General features: G+C 42.2%; 1 protein-coding gene across 2 annotated transcripts in view; it reads right to left on the reverse strand.

The window, feature by feature from the left end:
- Positions 1 to 10,140, reverse strand: part of UVSSA (UV stimulated scaffold protein A) — a 45,067-nt gene extending 34,927 nt beyond the window's left edge. The window contains exons 1-6 of one of the 2 annotated variants that reach the window (XM_058838040.1): positions 9,899 to 10,140; positions 9,330 to 9,660; positions 5,895 to 6,015; positions 4,304 to 4,732; positions 3,115 to 3,224; positions 2,409 to 2,537 (exon numbers count right to left, since the gene is read on the reverse strand). In XM_058838040.1, coding sequence (XP_058694023.1) covers positions 2,409 to 2,537; positions 3,115 to 3,224; positions 4,304 to 4,732; positions 5,895 to 6,015; positions 9,330 to 9,660; positions 9,899 to 9,996 — 1,218 coding nt within the window. In that variant the 5' untranslated portion in view covers positions 9,997 to 10,140. The remainder of the gene's footprint in view (positions 1 to 2,408; positions 2,538 to 3,114; positions 3,225 to 4,303; positions 4,733 to 5,894; positions 6,016 to 9,329; positions 9,661 to 9,898) is intronic. The other variant, XM_058838041.1, reaches the window with a different exon arrangement.
- Between the last annotated feature and the right edge of the window lie 6,988 nt (positions 10,141 to 17,128).

The following is a 17,128-nucleotide window of genomic DNA, read 5'->3' on the forward strand; positions in this document are numbered from 1 at the left end:
TGTGGGATTGAGAGTTATAGTAGAGTTCAGAGTAATAAATCTTCAGTTTCATTGTCTCTCACTAAACCCTTCCCTTTATCAACTTTCTTGATCTCAGTTTGAGGATGGGTAAAGCCTTTACTCCCTGTTTCCAGAGAGAACAGAAATGAAGCACAAAATATAACAGATGAAAAGGGGGAAATCAGTGACCACAGAAGCATGGAGATTGAGCATGAAGAAAATGCAGAAAGTCCCAAGAGAATGGGCAGGCCCAGCTCAGCCAAGTTGCCAAGTCCCCATCACTGTTTTATATTTGCTGATTAAATAAGACCATTCTCTCTCTGAAAGAACAGCTTGCTGCAGTGCAGGATCATAATGACAGTTGAAATGAGCAAGTACACAAACAATTCACCTTTACAATCTGCAGTTCAGGATACAGCTACCACAGAGTGCACCAGCAGAACTGCCATCCTATCCAAATAGAGATGGCACAGACCACCTACAGACCCGTTTACATGGGACCCTCTGCACTCAGACACTTGATTCCTGTTCTCCCTCTCTGCTTATTGAACACTCCCCTCATTTCCAGGTGTGCTCATCTCCACACATGAGCAGGTCCAGCACTCACTGATCCCATGTGCCAGCAAATCACATGTGTAAAGCCTTGGCAGGACAGGGTGGCTGGGAGTCAGGGCTTTGAAGGACAGACAGGCTGTCACTACTTCTTCTCTTGGCTTTAGAGATACAGAAGACAGGAAAATTTTGGCATGGCAAGAGCTACAACTCCAAGGGCATGAGGACACCCGGACAAAGCCATAATAGCTAACACAGGCAGCAATGCTCAATTAAAGAGGAGATGTGTGCAATGTTTCACATGCTGACATGTAAATATTTGACAGATGGGATTTAATAACCATGGCCTAAGAGATTCTGTTTATTTTGCTCTATCAGACTCACAATTTGCCATATTTTTACGTTTCAATAAAGTCATCTGACACACGACTAAAATATAATTTATGCAGTTTCCTTCTGCTGTACAAAGCTCTCTATGTTCAGGTTATAAATTTAAAATAACTCAGCACTAACACTAAATTTGGTTATTTTCCACTGGAGAGAAAACCTAGGAATATTTATACATTGTTTTCAATGCTTAAGTTAATTCAGTCTGCACTGCTTCATTTTGAAAGTATTGTGAGCACTTTGAACTTCCTATATTATTGGCCTTTTAGCAATGGAATTTATTAGGTTTCAAATTAATATAGGTATTAGTTCTAAACATACTATATAAACATACAGATAGCATTGGTCACTCTCAGAAGTGGTAACAATACCATTCTAAACACACACACACGTGCATGTTCACACACACACAGGAAAATTAAGGCTTGAATGTCTTTTATATCTTACAAGAAATATAGCAACCAATATTCCATGCAGAGGTGCAGCAAATGAAGTCCTGTCAAGCAAATGGCAGGAATGACAGCAGATGTCTGGATTCCTTCATAGCTGGTTGCATAAAGGTAGCACACATATTTCACTGAAGACAAGTCTGACAAGACAGTCTTTCAGTACTTTTCATTCAGAGTTGGCATTTTTGACTGGTGTGGCACATCAGGAAGTGTTAAGACAATGAACCAGATTAATCTTGATTTAGCTTCATTTGTACAATGAAGGCAAAGTCAACAACACTCAGTCATGGCTAAATGAGGCTACACAATTTAGCTCAAGGTGTTATGTCCAGATCAAATTCTTACAATACAGTAAATCCAAACCAGACTCTAGTCTGGACTCTGACCCAAAGCACTTATTTTCATGTCAAGCAATGTGGTTATTTCATTTAATCACAGCCAACAGAAATTAATATCATGCAGCCCTGCTTTCCACCTACGTAAACCAGCCATAGACTCCTTTCTGGACCTCAATAATGTATTTGATCTTTCATTCAGCCTCTGTTTATTTACAAAGTCTACCTATTTCACAAGAACTGCCATAGGTAGTTAATCTCTATGAAATAGTCTGATGCTCTAAATTTTCCTATGATAACCTTAATCACATTACATGCTTAGTACAGAGTAAATGCTACAAAGCAGAGAAATTACTTTCCTGAACTGAGAGACTCTCAGAGTTAGCAAGTTGTGAAAGAGCACGAACAGTACAGTGTCTACTAAGAAGTATGCATGCAAGAAACTGAGGACTTAACAGTGTTACACATAAAGCAACTAAGAGTAAATAAAATCTGCACTTAGTCACTTCTCTATCCTAAACAACAACAGGGATGCTTTAAAAAGTTTTGGTCTAATAAACAGTCCCCTGGAAAATTATTCAGGTGTTTACTGCTCCTTGAAGGAAACCACATTCCGCTGAATTAGTGTACTTTACAATAAAACTTGTGTTGAAAAGTTTCCCACATTAGGGATTAAGAAACTCACCACTTTTCTTTTTCTTGCTTTAAAGGAAATGTTCATTTCTTTATATTTCTTCATAGCAGTCTCCAATTTATTCTTGAGTTCAATGGCACATCTTAGCCGATCATCATTGATTCCTGCTCTGGTAAGTAGCTGCAAGCCAAGAAAACAACATTCTTATTCTCTTCCAGATGTCTTAGCCAAAAAAAAAAAATCCCAATTCATAATTAATGAAACAATGTCACAAATTCCTTCGATTTACAAGTGACAATTAGTGAAGCCAATTCTTTTTCCATCTAGACTATAAAAACTAATAGCAACTAGTGAAGCCAAAGAATGAACAGCTGTTACAAATATCTTCTGAGAGCACCCATCAGCAGGCCAAATTCCACACAAGAGGGTCCATGATATGCTGCTAACCTGATAGAGAAATGTCTAACAAAAACAAGCTGTGTTTTACTTTAAGACTTTGCAAAGAAGCCAAGTTTTACCTATCTAAAAAAATTAACAAAGAATTACCTATAGGTACCACACCCAAGGCTGAGAGCTAACAAACAAGCCACATAGCTCCTGCAGACTCCTTTAGCCCACCCTTACTGAAATGGAAATCTCCAATTGTTCCTTCATTTCCTTTTGGCTCACTCTCCCTCAAGCTTTACTGTATCCCAGTCCTTGTGTCACCATCTTTTTATTAAAAAATGAAGAAAAAATAATGATCTCTTTACTGCACCTGAATCCAGGACTGCACAGAAGGCCAGAACTTGTTCCTGAGAAGTTTGTGAGCATCCATGACACTGTTTATGATGGCAGTATTATCTTCATTCTCTTGCACTTTTATATCTGCTCAAAACAGGGGAAAAAGAGTTAGTGCATGATATTTATGGTATCTTTACTACAGGAGCTAAAGTATGCAAATAACTCTTTCTAAGGCATTTGATCACTTCAGGGGAAGTTACAAACATCAGAATGCTTCTCTGTTCAATTATATTCTAATTATTCTATTACTATCCACACACTCAAAAATCTGAGGAAAATATGAAGTGTTCAGTCCAGAAAGAGTTGTTAAGCCATCATTATTTACGAATCACCAAATAAACCACAGACAAGTTCAGTCTTATAATTTACATTACATCTTGTTCCAAATTCAAATAAACTGGGCCTTATTGTACCAATTTCTTCATATTCAATACGAAGTAATCCCTACCCTGGTAGTAACAGGGGGTCAATTGCCAAAGAAGCCAAGTATGCCATTATCCAAGTAAAAATTATACTTTTTACCCACTGTTGTTTACAAACACAGAAGCAGATATCACCCTTACTGTCTGCACATGGAATTCCTTTAGGACAGGAATTGTAAGAGACTTCCAAAACACAAATCATTCTGATTTTTCTACAGGTAATTCACACTAGCAAAGTTATACAAAAAAAGGTGTAATCACTTGCTAGCAAAACTACTTACTTCCTTGCAAGGAAAAAGTCTCAGAAACACTCAAATGCAAGATTTTTAAAGTAGCAGCTTATTCTCCTACAGCTACAGAGAGAAAGAGGTGAATAGCAAAGAAGAAGGAAATTGTATTTGATAAACAGATCTTTTCTTAAACACAAAAGACTTATTATAGATACCATGAAGTGTTATAATGGGTTTTCAACAACTACTACAGAAGTTCAGTCTTAGAAGATAATTAATGAAATCTGCTAATCACACGCAAGGACACCCAAAACTATGAACAGTTACTAGAGGAACCAGAAAAATAAAAAATAACTAAAAAAAAAATCAAAGTGGTGTAGAGGAATCCCAAATAAAAATGGTGTCCAGTAACCCCAGCACTTAAGTAACAGAAACTAAACCAAATCCACAAGCACAAAACACTTCAGAGAGAGGCTGCCTCTAGCTGTATGTCAAAAGTTTTTCCAGATACCTGTGGAGATTTCAAGGTCTAGAGTATATTTATGTGAAATAAGCCCATGGTTCCTGACAAAAGTCTGGTAATCATCGTCATGGAGAACAGGGCCACTGTATTGGATGTCTGAGCATGTGCCTCCATCCAGCTCTTTCTGCCCAGGCTTCTCATCTCCCTCTTTGTTTCCATCAGTTGCAACACACTGAGAAGGAACAGGAAGAATGTCCTTGCTGCAGCATGGCTGTTCGTCATCCATGCACCCCAAAAAGGATGGGTTAACTTCACCCTGGGAGGACAGGGGGGATGCAGGTCCAGCCTCATTAGCAGACGTTTGTTTGCTGAGTTCTGGGTCAATGTCGTTCACCCCAAAATTGAAAGGATCTGGCATCAGAAGCTGGAAACAGTTTTCCATCTCTATCAGTGTATCAGCAATCTCTTGGGACATTTCTATTAAGACACAAACATTTTTTAAAATGGTTAGATATGGTAAAATGTTAATGTCTCCAGAGCAGGCACAGAGGTACAAAACAAATATGACTGCCAAAGGGGGAATCCATTTATCCAGTGATGACTGAGCCATACAGATCTTCCTCTTCTGCAGAAATTGTCCTTATAGAAGTAACAATACCTAAGCAAGAAATCTAGAATTTCCTGAGCTAGGCATGTAGAATCAGGGCTCCTCCTTTCCTTCTCCTCTCTAAAATTTCAGTATGTAAAGATGACTCGAGTGCTTCACAGAATTTGAAGGAAAAACAAGATTCAATGAGATATTCTTCATGATGTTGGTGGGTATTCATTTCACAGCCATGAATTTTATAGCTGTGTGTAGGAACAGCCATGAATGTATGTTATTGCTCAAACAGATGCTACTGATACAAATTACTTTGAGAAAGTTAAATCTCTTTAAAATTCCACTCTTGTGCATGAAAACATTTCCAGCATCCAGAATAAATGCAGATACAATTGCATGCATTATGTACACCAAAGTAATTTAATTAAATAACCCTTTGTAACTGCAGCATAATATACTTACTATCTCTGTTATTCTTTGGGGTGACAGAAATGTGTCTGCTATGCACATATTGCTCAGAGACTCAGGCCCCAGTTACATTTTCTAGCTGCACTGTGATACTTTTCACAGTTACCCTACACTGCATCCAGGACTCCTGTGCAGACCATTGCCTGTATTTTTGGAACACAGTGGCTGTACATAATAAGGAATGCCACTGGCCAACAAGGCATTGGGAAGTCTGTGCCTAACAGAAATTAAGACACTATCTCCAAAAAGTCTCATGGTTCATTTACTTGGGGTGATGCACTCATACTTTACTGAATTAGAGACCAGATCTTTACTTGATAACATTTTCTTTCTCTTCCATATCTTCCTACTGAACTTACAAGACAGTCACTTCTTTCCCCTGATATTCTTTAGGTGAGAGAGAGGGAGGGTTGAGCTCCAACAAATGCAGTATTCCTGCTTTCTGTGGTCAGCTATTATCTGGCTAACTACTCTCTCAGAATTTATTTTATATAACCTTAAAAAAGGTTGCTTTAAAAACTAAAAACCAAGCCAAACCGAAATTGCATTAAAAGAACCAAAGCAACCAACCTTCCATTTCCTTTTCAGTTCTTTTGACTTTTTCTTTGTAAATGTTCTCCAGTCGTTTTTGCTTCTCCTCTTCCCTCCTCCTTTCAGCCACAGTTCTGGCATGCACATCTTGAAAATCCACCTAAGGAGGAAATTAAGAAAAAAATGTAACATTCCTCGTAAGAAATATATAGAAAATCCATTTCCTAAGATCCTTATCTGTGGTGAAAAATCCTGTAACATCAGCTATCAGCCAGAAGCTCAGCAGCATTTCCTTTTATCTCTTCTCCCCCTTGAATCAATAACTACAGCAATTGTGAACAGACTTTTTACTCCTACTAATAAAGGACTGTTGAGAATCAATGGCTTTCAAAAGGAAATCATAAGGTAGAAAAACAAACCCCTTAGATTTTCACATCCAGAGTGCAGGAACAAACTGGGATTTGGGTGACTTCTGTCACAGCACTGGAGACAAAGAGTTAGGGAGAATGGGTAGGAGGAGTCTCTAGCTCATATCTATGCAGGGTAGATATTAAGATCACATGAAAATATCACACTAGGTCCACCAGGAAATACAGGAAAATTTGTAAGCAGTATAAAAACTATTATACATATATAACTTACAAAGGAACTTTGTAAGAAAGGAAAGTAGAAGATATGACTCTCAAATTTATTAAGAACGACTAAATTTGTGATTTTACAATTACATACTTGGATTTTGATATTGAGGGAAAAAACATTCAGCCTCACTTCCTTATGATTGAATTATAAATATTAATCTGAACAACTTAAAGCACTGTTTCTTAAAATACTAGCAATATTTCGGTTTCTTTTTTTTTTTAACTTTGGTCTCAGAAGAGATTGAAATGCAAAAAAAATGTCACTCCTGTTTTAAAGAAGGGAGGCTTGATTGCCTTAGTGCATAGGAAACCCTTTTGAAAAACACAGAATTTCCTTTGATTGCTACCACATAACTTTTATGAGCTGCCATACAGACAATGCTGAGTGCTGAGCAAGCCTGCACTTTGCAGATTCTGCAGCCCACAGACTCTCTGGTGCAATGTCTCCATCACAAACACTCACAGAAGGTTTGTCATTCTTGCCACTGCTAGATGATCAAGTATGTCAACACCCAGTAGTGGCTCTCAACAACCTATTTCAAAGTTTTGAGTCACATAAATGTTTTACTCCAACAGCTGTCCAAGAAACTGGCATGAAAGTACCACAGGCACTCTCACCAAGCTGTTTTTTTAGTAGGGAATGGGTGGGCAGAAGGGTGGTTGGGAAGAGGTCTGGTTTCACAACCTACTGCATCATGTGGATCACCCGAGTGAGCTTTCTTGGTGTTCAGGACCTAATTTTCCTACAGGTTTGCATAGCTCCCCATGCAGAACTGAGAGAAACAGATCCACACGAAGAGCAACACTGCCCACAAAAGCAGAACAAAGATACAGAACTCAGGAACTACAGCCACCATTTGCTGGCAGTCAGACTGGACTGCACAGAAAACCAGACACAGCAACAGCTTCCTAAAGCACAACTTCTGCCTTATGCCAGAGTACCAACAGTGGAGTCATTTTCCCATTCTTTCCCATTCTCTCTACCAAAAGGACCATGAAGCCTTTTATTGCCGGTCTGCAACTATGGAACTAAATGTGTGAGGAGCAAAAATCTGCTCAACTGCAAACTAAGCAGCAGGCTGAGACAACTACTGCAACTTTTGTGAAAATACTGGAAGACAGAAACACTATACCATGTGTGGATCTGTCTGAAACCCTTTTCTGTAATTCTATCCATGCATTCCTCAGACACAAAGATACTACAAGTCATGTGCCCAAATACACAAACATTTGGAAATATGTGAAATATTTTTCCTTTTTCTTCTTTTACACTTTGAGATGGGAGTTTGAAAACAATTACTTTCATGTATACCGAAGCATTATTTGCTCTTGAAGTTAAACACTTATAGAGGCACCTGCTCGGTACCTACTACTACTGACCAACTAACATTAAAAGACTGGAGAACTCTCTAGCTTTACACCCTGAAAGAGCAGCAGCTATCATCTGACTGTTTATAAAGTGATTTTGGTGATCATTGAAAAAACATCAACCAAAACCCAACTATGGATCACACACAGAGCTAACACTCCACCCAAGTTGCCCTATACTACTGTGCCAAACCAGTAAAACTCCACAGCTGATTTATTTTACTACAAAAAGGTAGCAAATGCCTCCTCAACCAAATGCCTTTTAGTTGCTTCTCACACTTCAAGTATTAAGCTGGCAAAAGGCCAGTCAGCTAATATCAAGTCTTTAAGTACAAAAGTTACCAAAACACCTGAGACTGCTTCTATTGATATTAATGTTTGTAGAGGAACTCAAATTCAGCTGCTCTAGAAAGTAGCACAGCTTGTACCAAAACCTGGAGAGGGGTCCCTCAGCTGCTACTGGGGAACAGCCACTGACCACAGGAGCACAGACAGACCTGCCAAACTTCAGCAGAGCTGTTGTACACTTGTGTTCAATTAGGTGAAATTGTGTTAAATACCCCTTGTTTCAGTCTTGCACTTCTCCTCATCACTGTCATTTAGTTTTCTTCCTTTCTTAAACAAGATAAAAAAGGATAATTCAAAGACAATCAACTTTTGTGAGCAGATGCCAAAATCTGTATAAAAAACTAGCACAGCACTGTTCAGTTATGGAACCAGAACAACAGAAATATGTCATGTATCACAAAGGTTTTTCATCTACTGTTAGGAAGGCTGAATCTGTCTTTCTGAAGAGACAGAAAATCAGTATGTTTACTGAAAGCCTGTTATTATCGTTGTAGGTAGTGTGAATGCTAGAACAGTGCTCCAAATTTCACTGTTGCACCTCAGAAGACAGACTAAAGCAGTACAATGTTCCAAACACAGTAACTTGAAGTTTACATTAAATTTCTCTTTCATAAAATCTCTTTTCTAGCACAGTAACACTGCAGCTAAGGGTGGCAGGCACACGCACTTGCAAAGCTGCCCAGCAAAGGGGACCTAGAGCTGGGCAGTTCAGTAGAGAAATCAGGGTAGTTTAAAATGGCATAGAAAGATTTAACAGCTGTTTATCCTCAAATTAAGGCATGACCATTTTTGCCCTTCCCAAAAGAGCTAAACCTTGGGGCTCCAGTCAAGAATCAGTGGGTGAAAGCCAGCTGAAAGCAAGCAATATTTGCACCCTGAAAAAGGCACAGCCCAGCTGTGAGTACAAGACTGGGGTTTCTAAAACCTGCAGCACTGCAAGATGAGCAGAAAGCCTGGGGTTTGTTTTCCAAAGATCATGCTCAACAGGAGGTGTCCTACAGGCAATGCTGTTTCCTACAGCTTTTTTTTTTTTTTTTTAACATTTATTGGTTTCCTTGCTTTGAACATCTCCTGGTGATCATCACTTAATACCATAGAGCGGAGCAGAAGCACAGAGTACCTTCTTGTTCTGCTTTAGGAAGTGGTACCCCAGGGAAAGCTGCTTGTAGGCCTCCCCATACTTCTCGTGCCAGTCTTGCACTGCCTTGATGGCCGCTTTCCTCAGCTTCTGCGCCACCTCCTTGGGCGGGGGGAGCGGCTGCTCGTGGTCTATCCCCACTGTGAGCTCCAGGAACTCCTGGAAGTTGGAGATGAGCAGCGTCCTGAACTGGTGGGACCTGGCGAACAGCTCCTGCACCACCTGGAAGGCGGAGAAGCGCATCTCGGCGTGCTCCTCTTGGAGCCGCGTCACCAGCAGGTGGTAGGCGTGGCTGATGTGCTCCTCCGACGACCTGAGCACGGAGAAAACGGAGAAAAAGGAGGGGGGAGATATTTAGAAAGAGGCTCAGCACATAAAAACGTAACTTTCGGGACGTAATTTATTTTAAATTTTAAGTGAGCAGCTTCTGTGCTGGCAGTACCCAGTCCCCACAGCAGGCCCCAGGAACAGCGCTCGGGACGGCTCCGCCCGGGACTGCCGGCTTGGGGACAACGAGCGAGGCCCGGCTCTGTCCCTCCCTCCGGCCGTACTTGCAGATCTTCTTCAGCTCCTTCATCCTGCCGGGCTCCAGCCGCGGCTCCCCCGAGGTGGTGAGCTCCTCCACCAGCTCAGCCAGGCGCTGGTCCATCTCCGCCGGCACCGAGGCACCGGAGGTGCCGGGACACCAGCTGCGAAGATCCCTCAAGCCCCGGCAGCCCCGGCCGGGAGCCACCGGCACTGACGAGCCCGGCCGCGACCGGGCGGCGCCATCTTCCGGCCCTCAGCGGAGCCCCGCCCCCGAGGAACCTCCGCCCCTTGCACAGGCCCCCGCCCCACAACTCACGCCCCGCCCACCGAGTGCGGAGGCCACGCCTCTCTCGATAAACCACGCCCCCTGTGGGCCCTGCCCCGTGGGTGCTGCTCCCCCCGCCCCGCGGCGGGTGGTACGTTCCTCCATCCCCCCCTCTCGGCACCTACCACCGCTCCCCCCCCCGCCGCTTCCGCATGGCACCACGTGACGTGCAGTACCCGGAAGCGCGGCTGGGAAAGGGCGGGGAAGCCTTAAAGGGGCCGTGCCCCGGTTTTGTGTTTAACCCCTCGTTGTCCGCCGCGCTGAGCACGCCTAGAGGGGCGAGCGCCGGCACAGAACGCCCGTGCTTATCATGGAATCAATTGCACCTCCGAGATCATCTACACCAACACAGTGTTCCAAATCTCACTTCCACCACTCCAGCCTTTCCTTAAACACCTCCAGGGACGGTGGCTCCACCACAGCCCTGGGCAGCCCGTTCCAAGGTCCAGTCGCCCTTTCTGTGAAGAAATTCCTCCTGATATCCAACTTGAACCTTCCCTGGCGCGTCCTGAAACTGTCCTCTCGTCCTGTCGCTGTTTGCCTGGGAGCAGAGCCCGATCTCCTCCTGGTCACCACCTCTTGACAGGGAATTTTAGCGGGCCCCTCCGAGCCTCCTGTTCGCCAGGCTGAGCGCCCCCAGCCCCCTCAGCTGCTCCTCACAGCACTTGTGCTCCAGCGCCTTCCCCAGCTCCATCCCGCTCTCTGGACAGGCTCCAGCACCTCAGGGTCCTCCTTGTCATAAGGGGCCCAACCCTGGACGCTGCTGCACCGCCACCAAAATGTCCTTGTGCGCTACCTGCACGGCTCTGCTTCAATTGCGGGACATGGTGAGTCTGCTCTGGACTCACGGCTGGCAGAACCTGACCGCCTCTGGTTCTGGATGCTCAATTACAAATGCTCTGAAGACCCCAACTCTGAAAGTGCTGCTTAACCACTCGGAATAAGTAAGACCTTGCAGGTGCCCGCTTGGAGCATCCTAAGGAAGAAATCTAAAATATCTGCTCCCATTTGAAGATGCTGTCAGCTAATTGACAGGTATTTTCATTAATCCACAGTTAAGGCACGTGTTGGAAGCGATTTATGTGGATTGGCATTGCAGCTGTGTCTGCTGGCTCCTGTGATCAGGAGAGATGGCATTGGACAATTTTCACTAGAAATGGACTCACATCGTCAACCAGATTTACTGCGGTAAAAGGATACAGCATTTTGCAGTGGCTCTGCTGTTTCTGAGTCAATGCATGAAACCAATGACATCCTACTTTTTAATAATGTTTATCCATTTCCCATTGCCTGTCATGAAGCACAATGCATTTCCATGTGAAAGTCATGCAGCGGCACAGCACGTCTTTAAAGTTTAGATCAGTTTACTCTTTCACTGTTTGTATCTATTTCTTTTCTTCATTTGATTGAAAGTACCAGAACAACTGCTTTCTGCTAGGGTATGACTTGCAAAAGGAGCATTGCTGTGCTATCTGGAAACGGAATTTCAAAATGAGCCTCAAGCAACAGACTTACCATCTACAAAGGCATTGATTTCATAGTTTTGCATAATCTTTAAAGAAATCCCTGCAAGGAGCCATATGGTATTGCAAAGAATCAAGTTGATGAATGAATGAATGAGTGCTGAGTTATGTAACTCATTCATGACAGTCCCTTAGGCAAATCCCAGTGACAGCCAGGCTATTTATTTATTTATTTATTAAATTGAGGACAATTACATAAAATTGTGTTGGCTTAAGTTGCTGAGTCTCCTTTTCTCATCTACTTTTTAATGAACATGGCAAATATCCAACATTCAATCATTTCCCTACTCTTTTTATCTGGACCAGCCTGATAAAAGGCTGAAGAGAGCTGAACTATGAAAAATGCCTTCAGCTGCAAAAGCCACAAACCTCTGCACCTGTGTTGATTTTCCCAAGCTGACCTGGGATGTTCCACGGAGGGGAACACAGAACACTGTGAAGTGCAGAGGCAGAGCTGAACACCAGCTGATATCCCTTCAGACCCTCAGAGTTCAAGGCTTTTTCTGTTTACACCTGGTTTCAGCAAAGCCTGGGTCTTTAGATTCCTGTTACATGGATTGTTGTATCAAGGAGCTGCATTTCTTATGTCTGTCCTGAGACATCAGCAAGAGCAACGTGGTGGCACTTTGTCAGTGCTCCGAAATGAGTGACACCTTGCAAGAGCAGACCCTTCCAGAAACACTGTCCTGTCCACCTCCTCTCCAGAACACCCAACACTGTCATTGTTAGCAGGAGGCAATTGAAATGGGAATGTTCTCCTACAGGAAGGCATCTCCTGTCAGGACCAGCTGGGCCATCCAGAGGTCATCTTCAGCTGGTCTGGTACCTTTGGCCAAACACATAGGCAAAGGGAAAACTCCAGAATTTTGTCCACTGACAATTTTTTGGGTCTGGGTATTTTTACTTTAATGAAGAACCATTAGTTCCATTACAAATTTAAAGGGTCAAACTGATGGCTCTAGGAACGATTGTTTCAGGCTTTGTGCAATACTAAATTATCTGGTTTAGTTTTTTATAAAAGAAACATCTCAGTAGGAGTTCCACGATTTTACTAGATGATTCTTTGCCAAGGGTTGTTTTCCAGTGTTGCAATAAAGGAGAATGTCAGTCAAAAAGAAAATCCCCTGAACTTTTAAGAGAGCTATATTCAGCTTAATGACATGAAATTAAAAAGGAAGATTTCTTTCCCTGCCAAAATGGAACTTAGGCAAAGAAAGGCTTCCCTACAAATAATTTGAAGTTAAAATAACTTTTATTTCTGGTCTAAAGATACAGAAACACAATAAACACTTATAATAAATTGTCACAGAGTTTGTGCCAATTGGGCTGTAAAGAAAATTACCTTCTGTGTGGGCTGAATAGATGCTGAACCACCAGTTTGAGTTAAGCAAAACGGTGACAGATATTTCAAAGCTCTGAACTACCTTGTAAGGGGTAAAGACTATATTTAAACAGGTGTTCTCAAAGGGGAAATAGCCTATTAATTAAACCATCAATAATGCAAGGCCAAAGGTACTTGGTGACCTCCTCCAACTATGTGAAGTAGTGACTGTGACAACACTTTAGCCTACTGTAACATTTTATAATTCTGCCATAGGAGATGGATGAACGTGCTCTGTGTGGCCTAGATCACAAATTGAATATCCACTTGTGAGTTAGATGCAGCAGCAATAGTTGTAGGAGAACCATCACAAATCAAGGAGCACCTTCCTATACATGGCTTGTATTCATGTCTAGAATAATTTTTAAAAATGATCCTACTCAATTCATGAAACTGCACACCAATGTGGGCACACTTGATTAGTATTAATTAAGGTAAATTGTTTCTTACTTCACTAGAATATCAGTGCAGACTCAAACTGGAGCTTAACGAACATTTTTCTGTGTTAGACAATACATATCCACACCAGGAGCTAACATTTCTACATGAATACACCCAAAAAAGACCAAGGCACACCCCAGTGCACTGCACAGAGGTGTCTTTGGAGGTCAGGGGGATACCAACCTTTAAGGCACGACTCAGATCAAATGGTGCAGAAAAGGAGCAGCTTGAAGGTTGTTAGCATGTAGAAAAGGAGACTGCAGAGGAAAAGAGGACCCCCAAGGCTACCCAAAGAGGAAATACAGCCCAAATTCTGCATAATGACCCTCTGATACTAAATCATACAGAGACAGAAATGACACTTTCCTGCATGTGTAAATACTGCTCTCAAACATCTTAAACAACCCAAAGAGACTGCTTTGGATGTCACACTGACTCACTGATGGTACTGTTCAGAAGCTCCTTCTGCCTGATGGGTGCCTGAGCTGTCCCATCCTTGGAAAGCCTTAGGTTGTAGAAGAGCTGCAGTCGCTCAAGCTGGTTTCTCCAAATAAGAGACTGCATGGAGCAGATACCCAAATGAATTCCTTTTTTCTTTTTTTTCCAAGGATGTGGGAGGGAGAGAACAGCTCTGAGGCTGCTAAAAGCTGCAGTGATGTCTCCAGTTAAAGAAGAGTGAAGTCCATTCCTGGCGAGGAGCTGCTGTCGCTGTTTCAGACAGGGATGGGTGCCGGGTCTGTGTGTGTCTCACAGCCTTCACACACCACTGCACAAGCACTGTCTGCTCTGGGGTTTTCCATTGCAGATTCCTCTGTCCTGTTCAGGGACACCTGTCCTGCACCAGGCAGCTCAGAGCCACAGTGACACTGCAATCTCTCACTCACAGGAGCGAGTCCTCAGCCGTCCGTCTAAAGCCGCTGCATCCCCTCAGCACCAGGATGAGTGAGCCTGCTCTCAGCCTTCAGCCCTCTTCGACATTTCCATCATCCTTTATTTGCAGTGAGCAAGAAAGCCTCATGGATCAAAACCAGCTTTTCCAGGGAGTTTCTTCTACTGTTATGATAAAATAATGCCTTGTCTCTATGAAGAGATTGTTTATTCAGGTTGGCTTTTACAGGCAGGAGGAAAGTCCCTGGCTTGAGGAGATTATGAGGTAGTTGGGACAGAAACAGAGCGCAAGGACCACGATTTGAGAGGGAAGGAAATGTTGAGGTATAACTAAAAGGAAGAAGAAAGTGTCTTGAAAAGCAGGAGGTGGCAAGTCTTGTGAAGTGTCTGTAGCTATTTATTTATGCTTTTAAGGAGGTGTGTTGCCCGTCTGTAGCTCAATACCTAAGCTGGAGAAGAAGGGGGAAATATTTATTTGTATTTCATGTATTTGGACCCGTTCGCATGCTCTCAGTTTCTGCAGCAAGTGCATCACAACAGTTCCACTGAGCAACATCCTTTTCTATTTTGCACTACTAGGATTCCTAAATCTTTCACAATTTTTTAAGCAGTTGAACCTCAGTGGAGCTTGGAATGAGACTTGTAGGTACAGCCAGCACATATGATCCCATCCCTTGAGCAGCAGCAACTCCTATGGGGTGATCTCAGCAGTGCAACTCATGCAGCCACCCCTATTCTGTGTTTCAGCTTGTCTCACCTGAGTGCTAAAAGGCCTCTTAAATGAATCATTCCTACTTTTTCCTCTTTGCACAAATCATGTGGTGCAACTATATCAAATACTGAAAAAGCAGTATTTATGGTGAACATTTCTCAGTAAAATGTACAAAAAATTCTCTTGATTTCATTGACATCCAGTTCTGCTCCAGGTCATGGAACCTGAATTCAAGCGAAGTATGGGGTTTATTTTTTTAAAATGTAAACAAAACTGGCAGGCAGTAGTTTCAAATGGACAAGGTATATTTATAGGGATAGTAAAGGAAATTGCACTGCCAGCACTGGTCTGAGCTGGGTGACTGTAAGAGCCTCTGCTCAGCTGAAATCACAGAAAATACTCTGTCATTGCCTTTGTCACCGCATTCCTGCATGGCCATGAGAGGCACAGCCCCTGAGAGACACAGCCTCCTGACTGCTGAAGGAAAAAGTTCTACATCTATTTAGAAAGTTTTTTATTCATTTAATAAAAAAAACCCAAAGATACCCCAACAAAAAAAAACACAACAAAAATAAAAAAACCTCTAAAATAATGACTTTTTTAGGGAAAAAATATATTAGTTAAGTTCAAAGAGATATGTATATATATATATATATAAATTCAGATAAGTATATTTTCAAATGAGAATAAAAATGAAATTTATACAGAAGCATAATGTATTTTTACAATTAGTTTATTTGCAGATAAGAGTAAAAATTGACATTATAATTCTCTGAAGTTTGTCACTCTTCACCACAAGTGTGTCCAGTGAATTAAGGACACCATAGGCTCTGTTTATTTCCCCCTGCAGGAGCAGCCCGGGACGTTTCTGCCGGGGTAAAGCCACAGGCGGGGTCCCCTGGAGATGGGGCTCCTGCCGGAGGTGTCCCCGTGTCCCCGGCCTGGGCGCAGCCCCCAGCAGGTGGCAATGCAGGAACACCTGTGGCCCGTCCAGCCGGGAAAGGCTGGGGCTGACACCGCTGTTCCCGGGAAAAGCCTCGCCTTGCAAATCCTGCTCGATGCTTTCAGCATCGACTACAGATCGTGTTCACCGTCAGCGAGGGATTTGATTTTGTTTTTAAACCATTTGAGCTTACAGGCTTTGTAGCAGCACCCTGTGGCAATGGATGTGCCAGATCCAGAATCTTATGGGTCACCTGGAAAGTAATGGAATTATTTATGTTGGAAAGGATCCCCAAAATCATCAAGTCCAGCCATTAACCCAGCAGTGTCAAGGCCACATGTGACAGATCTTTAAATATTGCACATTATATTTACACACACACACATACACACACATACATGTGTCTATATATATATATATATATATATATGTATTTATATATATGTATTTTTATATACACACACACACATATATATGTATATATATAAAATGTCTCTTAAGAACCCCACTCACAACCCTTTTTCCCATATTCTGTTCCATCTTCCATCCCTGTGCAAAGCCACACTGTTTCCAAGCCAGGAATAAATCTTGAAACAGATACGAACCTTTAAACATAATCACAGTCTTACAATAAAATCAGCAAAGAAGAGATTTTGTTTGAACAAAGCATTCCTGAGTATCACATCATAGAAACTAATTTTAATGAGAGTTTAAAAGAGAACACATGTCTATGAGAAGGCACTAAAGGTGGGGGCATTTTCCAAGAAGAATGACTGTGCTTGTAGAGGGAAGTGAATGGAGTAAACCAAAATATAGAAACAGAAAAATACAGAAACATTAAAAGTGTCTAGGGGTACACTGCCTTTTTTCTAAACAGACACTCACAAAAAAGCCTGCCTGAAACAGATAAAACCAACCCCAAAAAATCCCCAACAAAAGCACCTCCTCCTCCCCAAACTCTAAAGCCAATTATAAAAATCAATATGGAAGATATTTGAGCTTGTTAAGAAATCAATGAAAAAAGCTTGATTGCACCAAAA

Source organism: Poecile atricapillus, chromosome 4, assembly GCF_030490865.1.
Source record: "Poecile atricapillus isolate bPoeAtr1 chromosome 4, bPoeAtr1.hap1, whole genome shotgun sequence".
In the NCBI taxonomy this organism is placed as follows: domain Eukaryota; kingdom Metazoa; phylum Chordata; class Aves; order Passeriformes; family Paridae; genus Poecile; species Poecile atricapillus.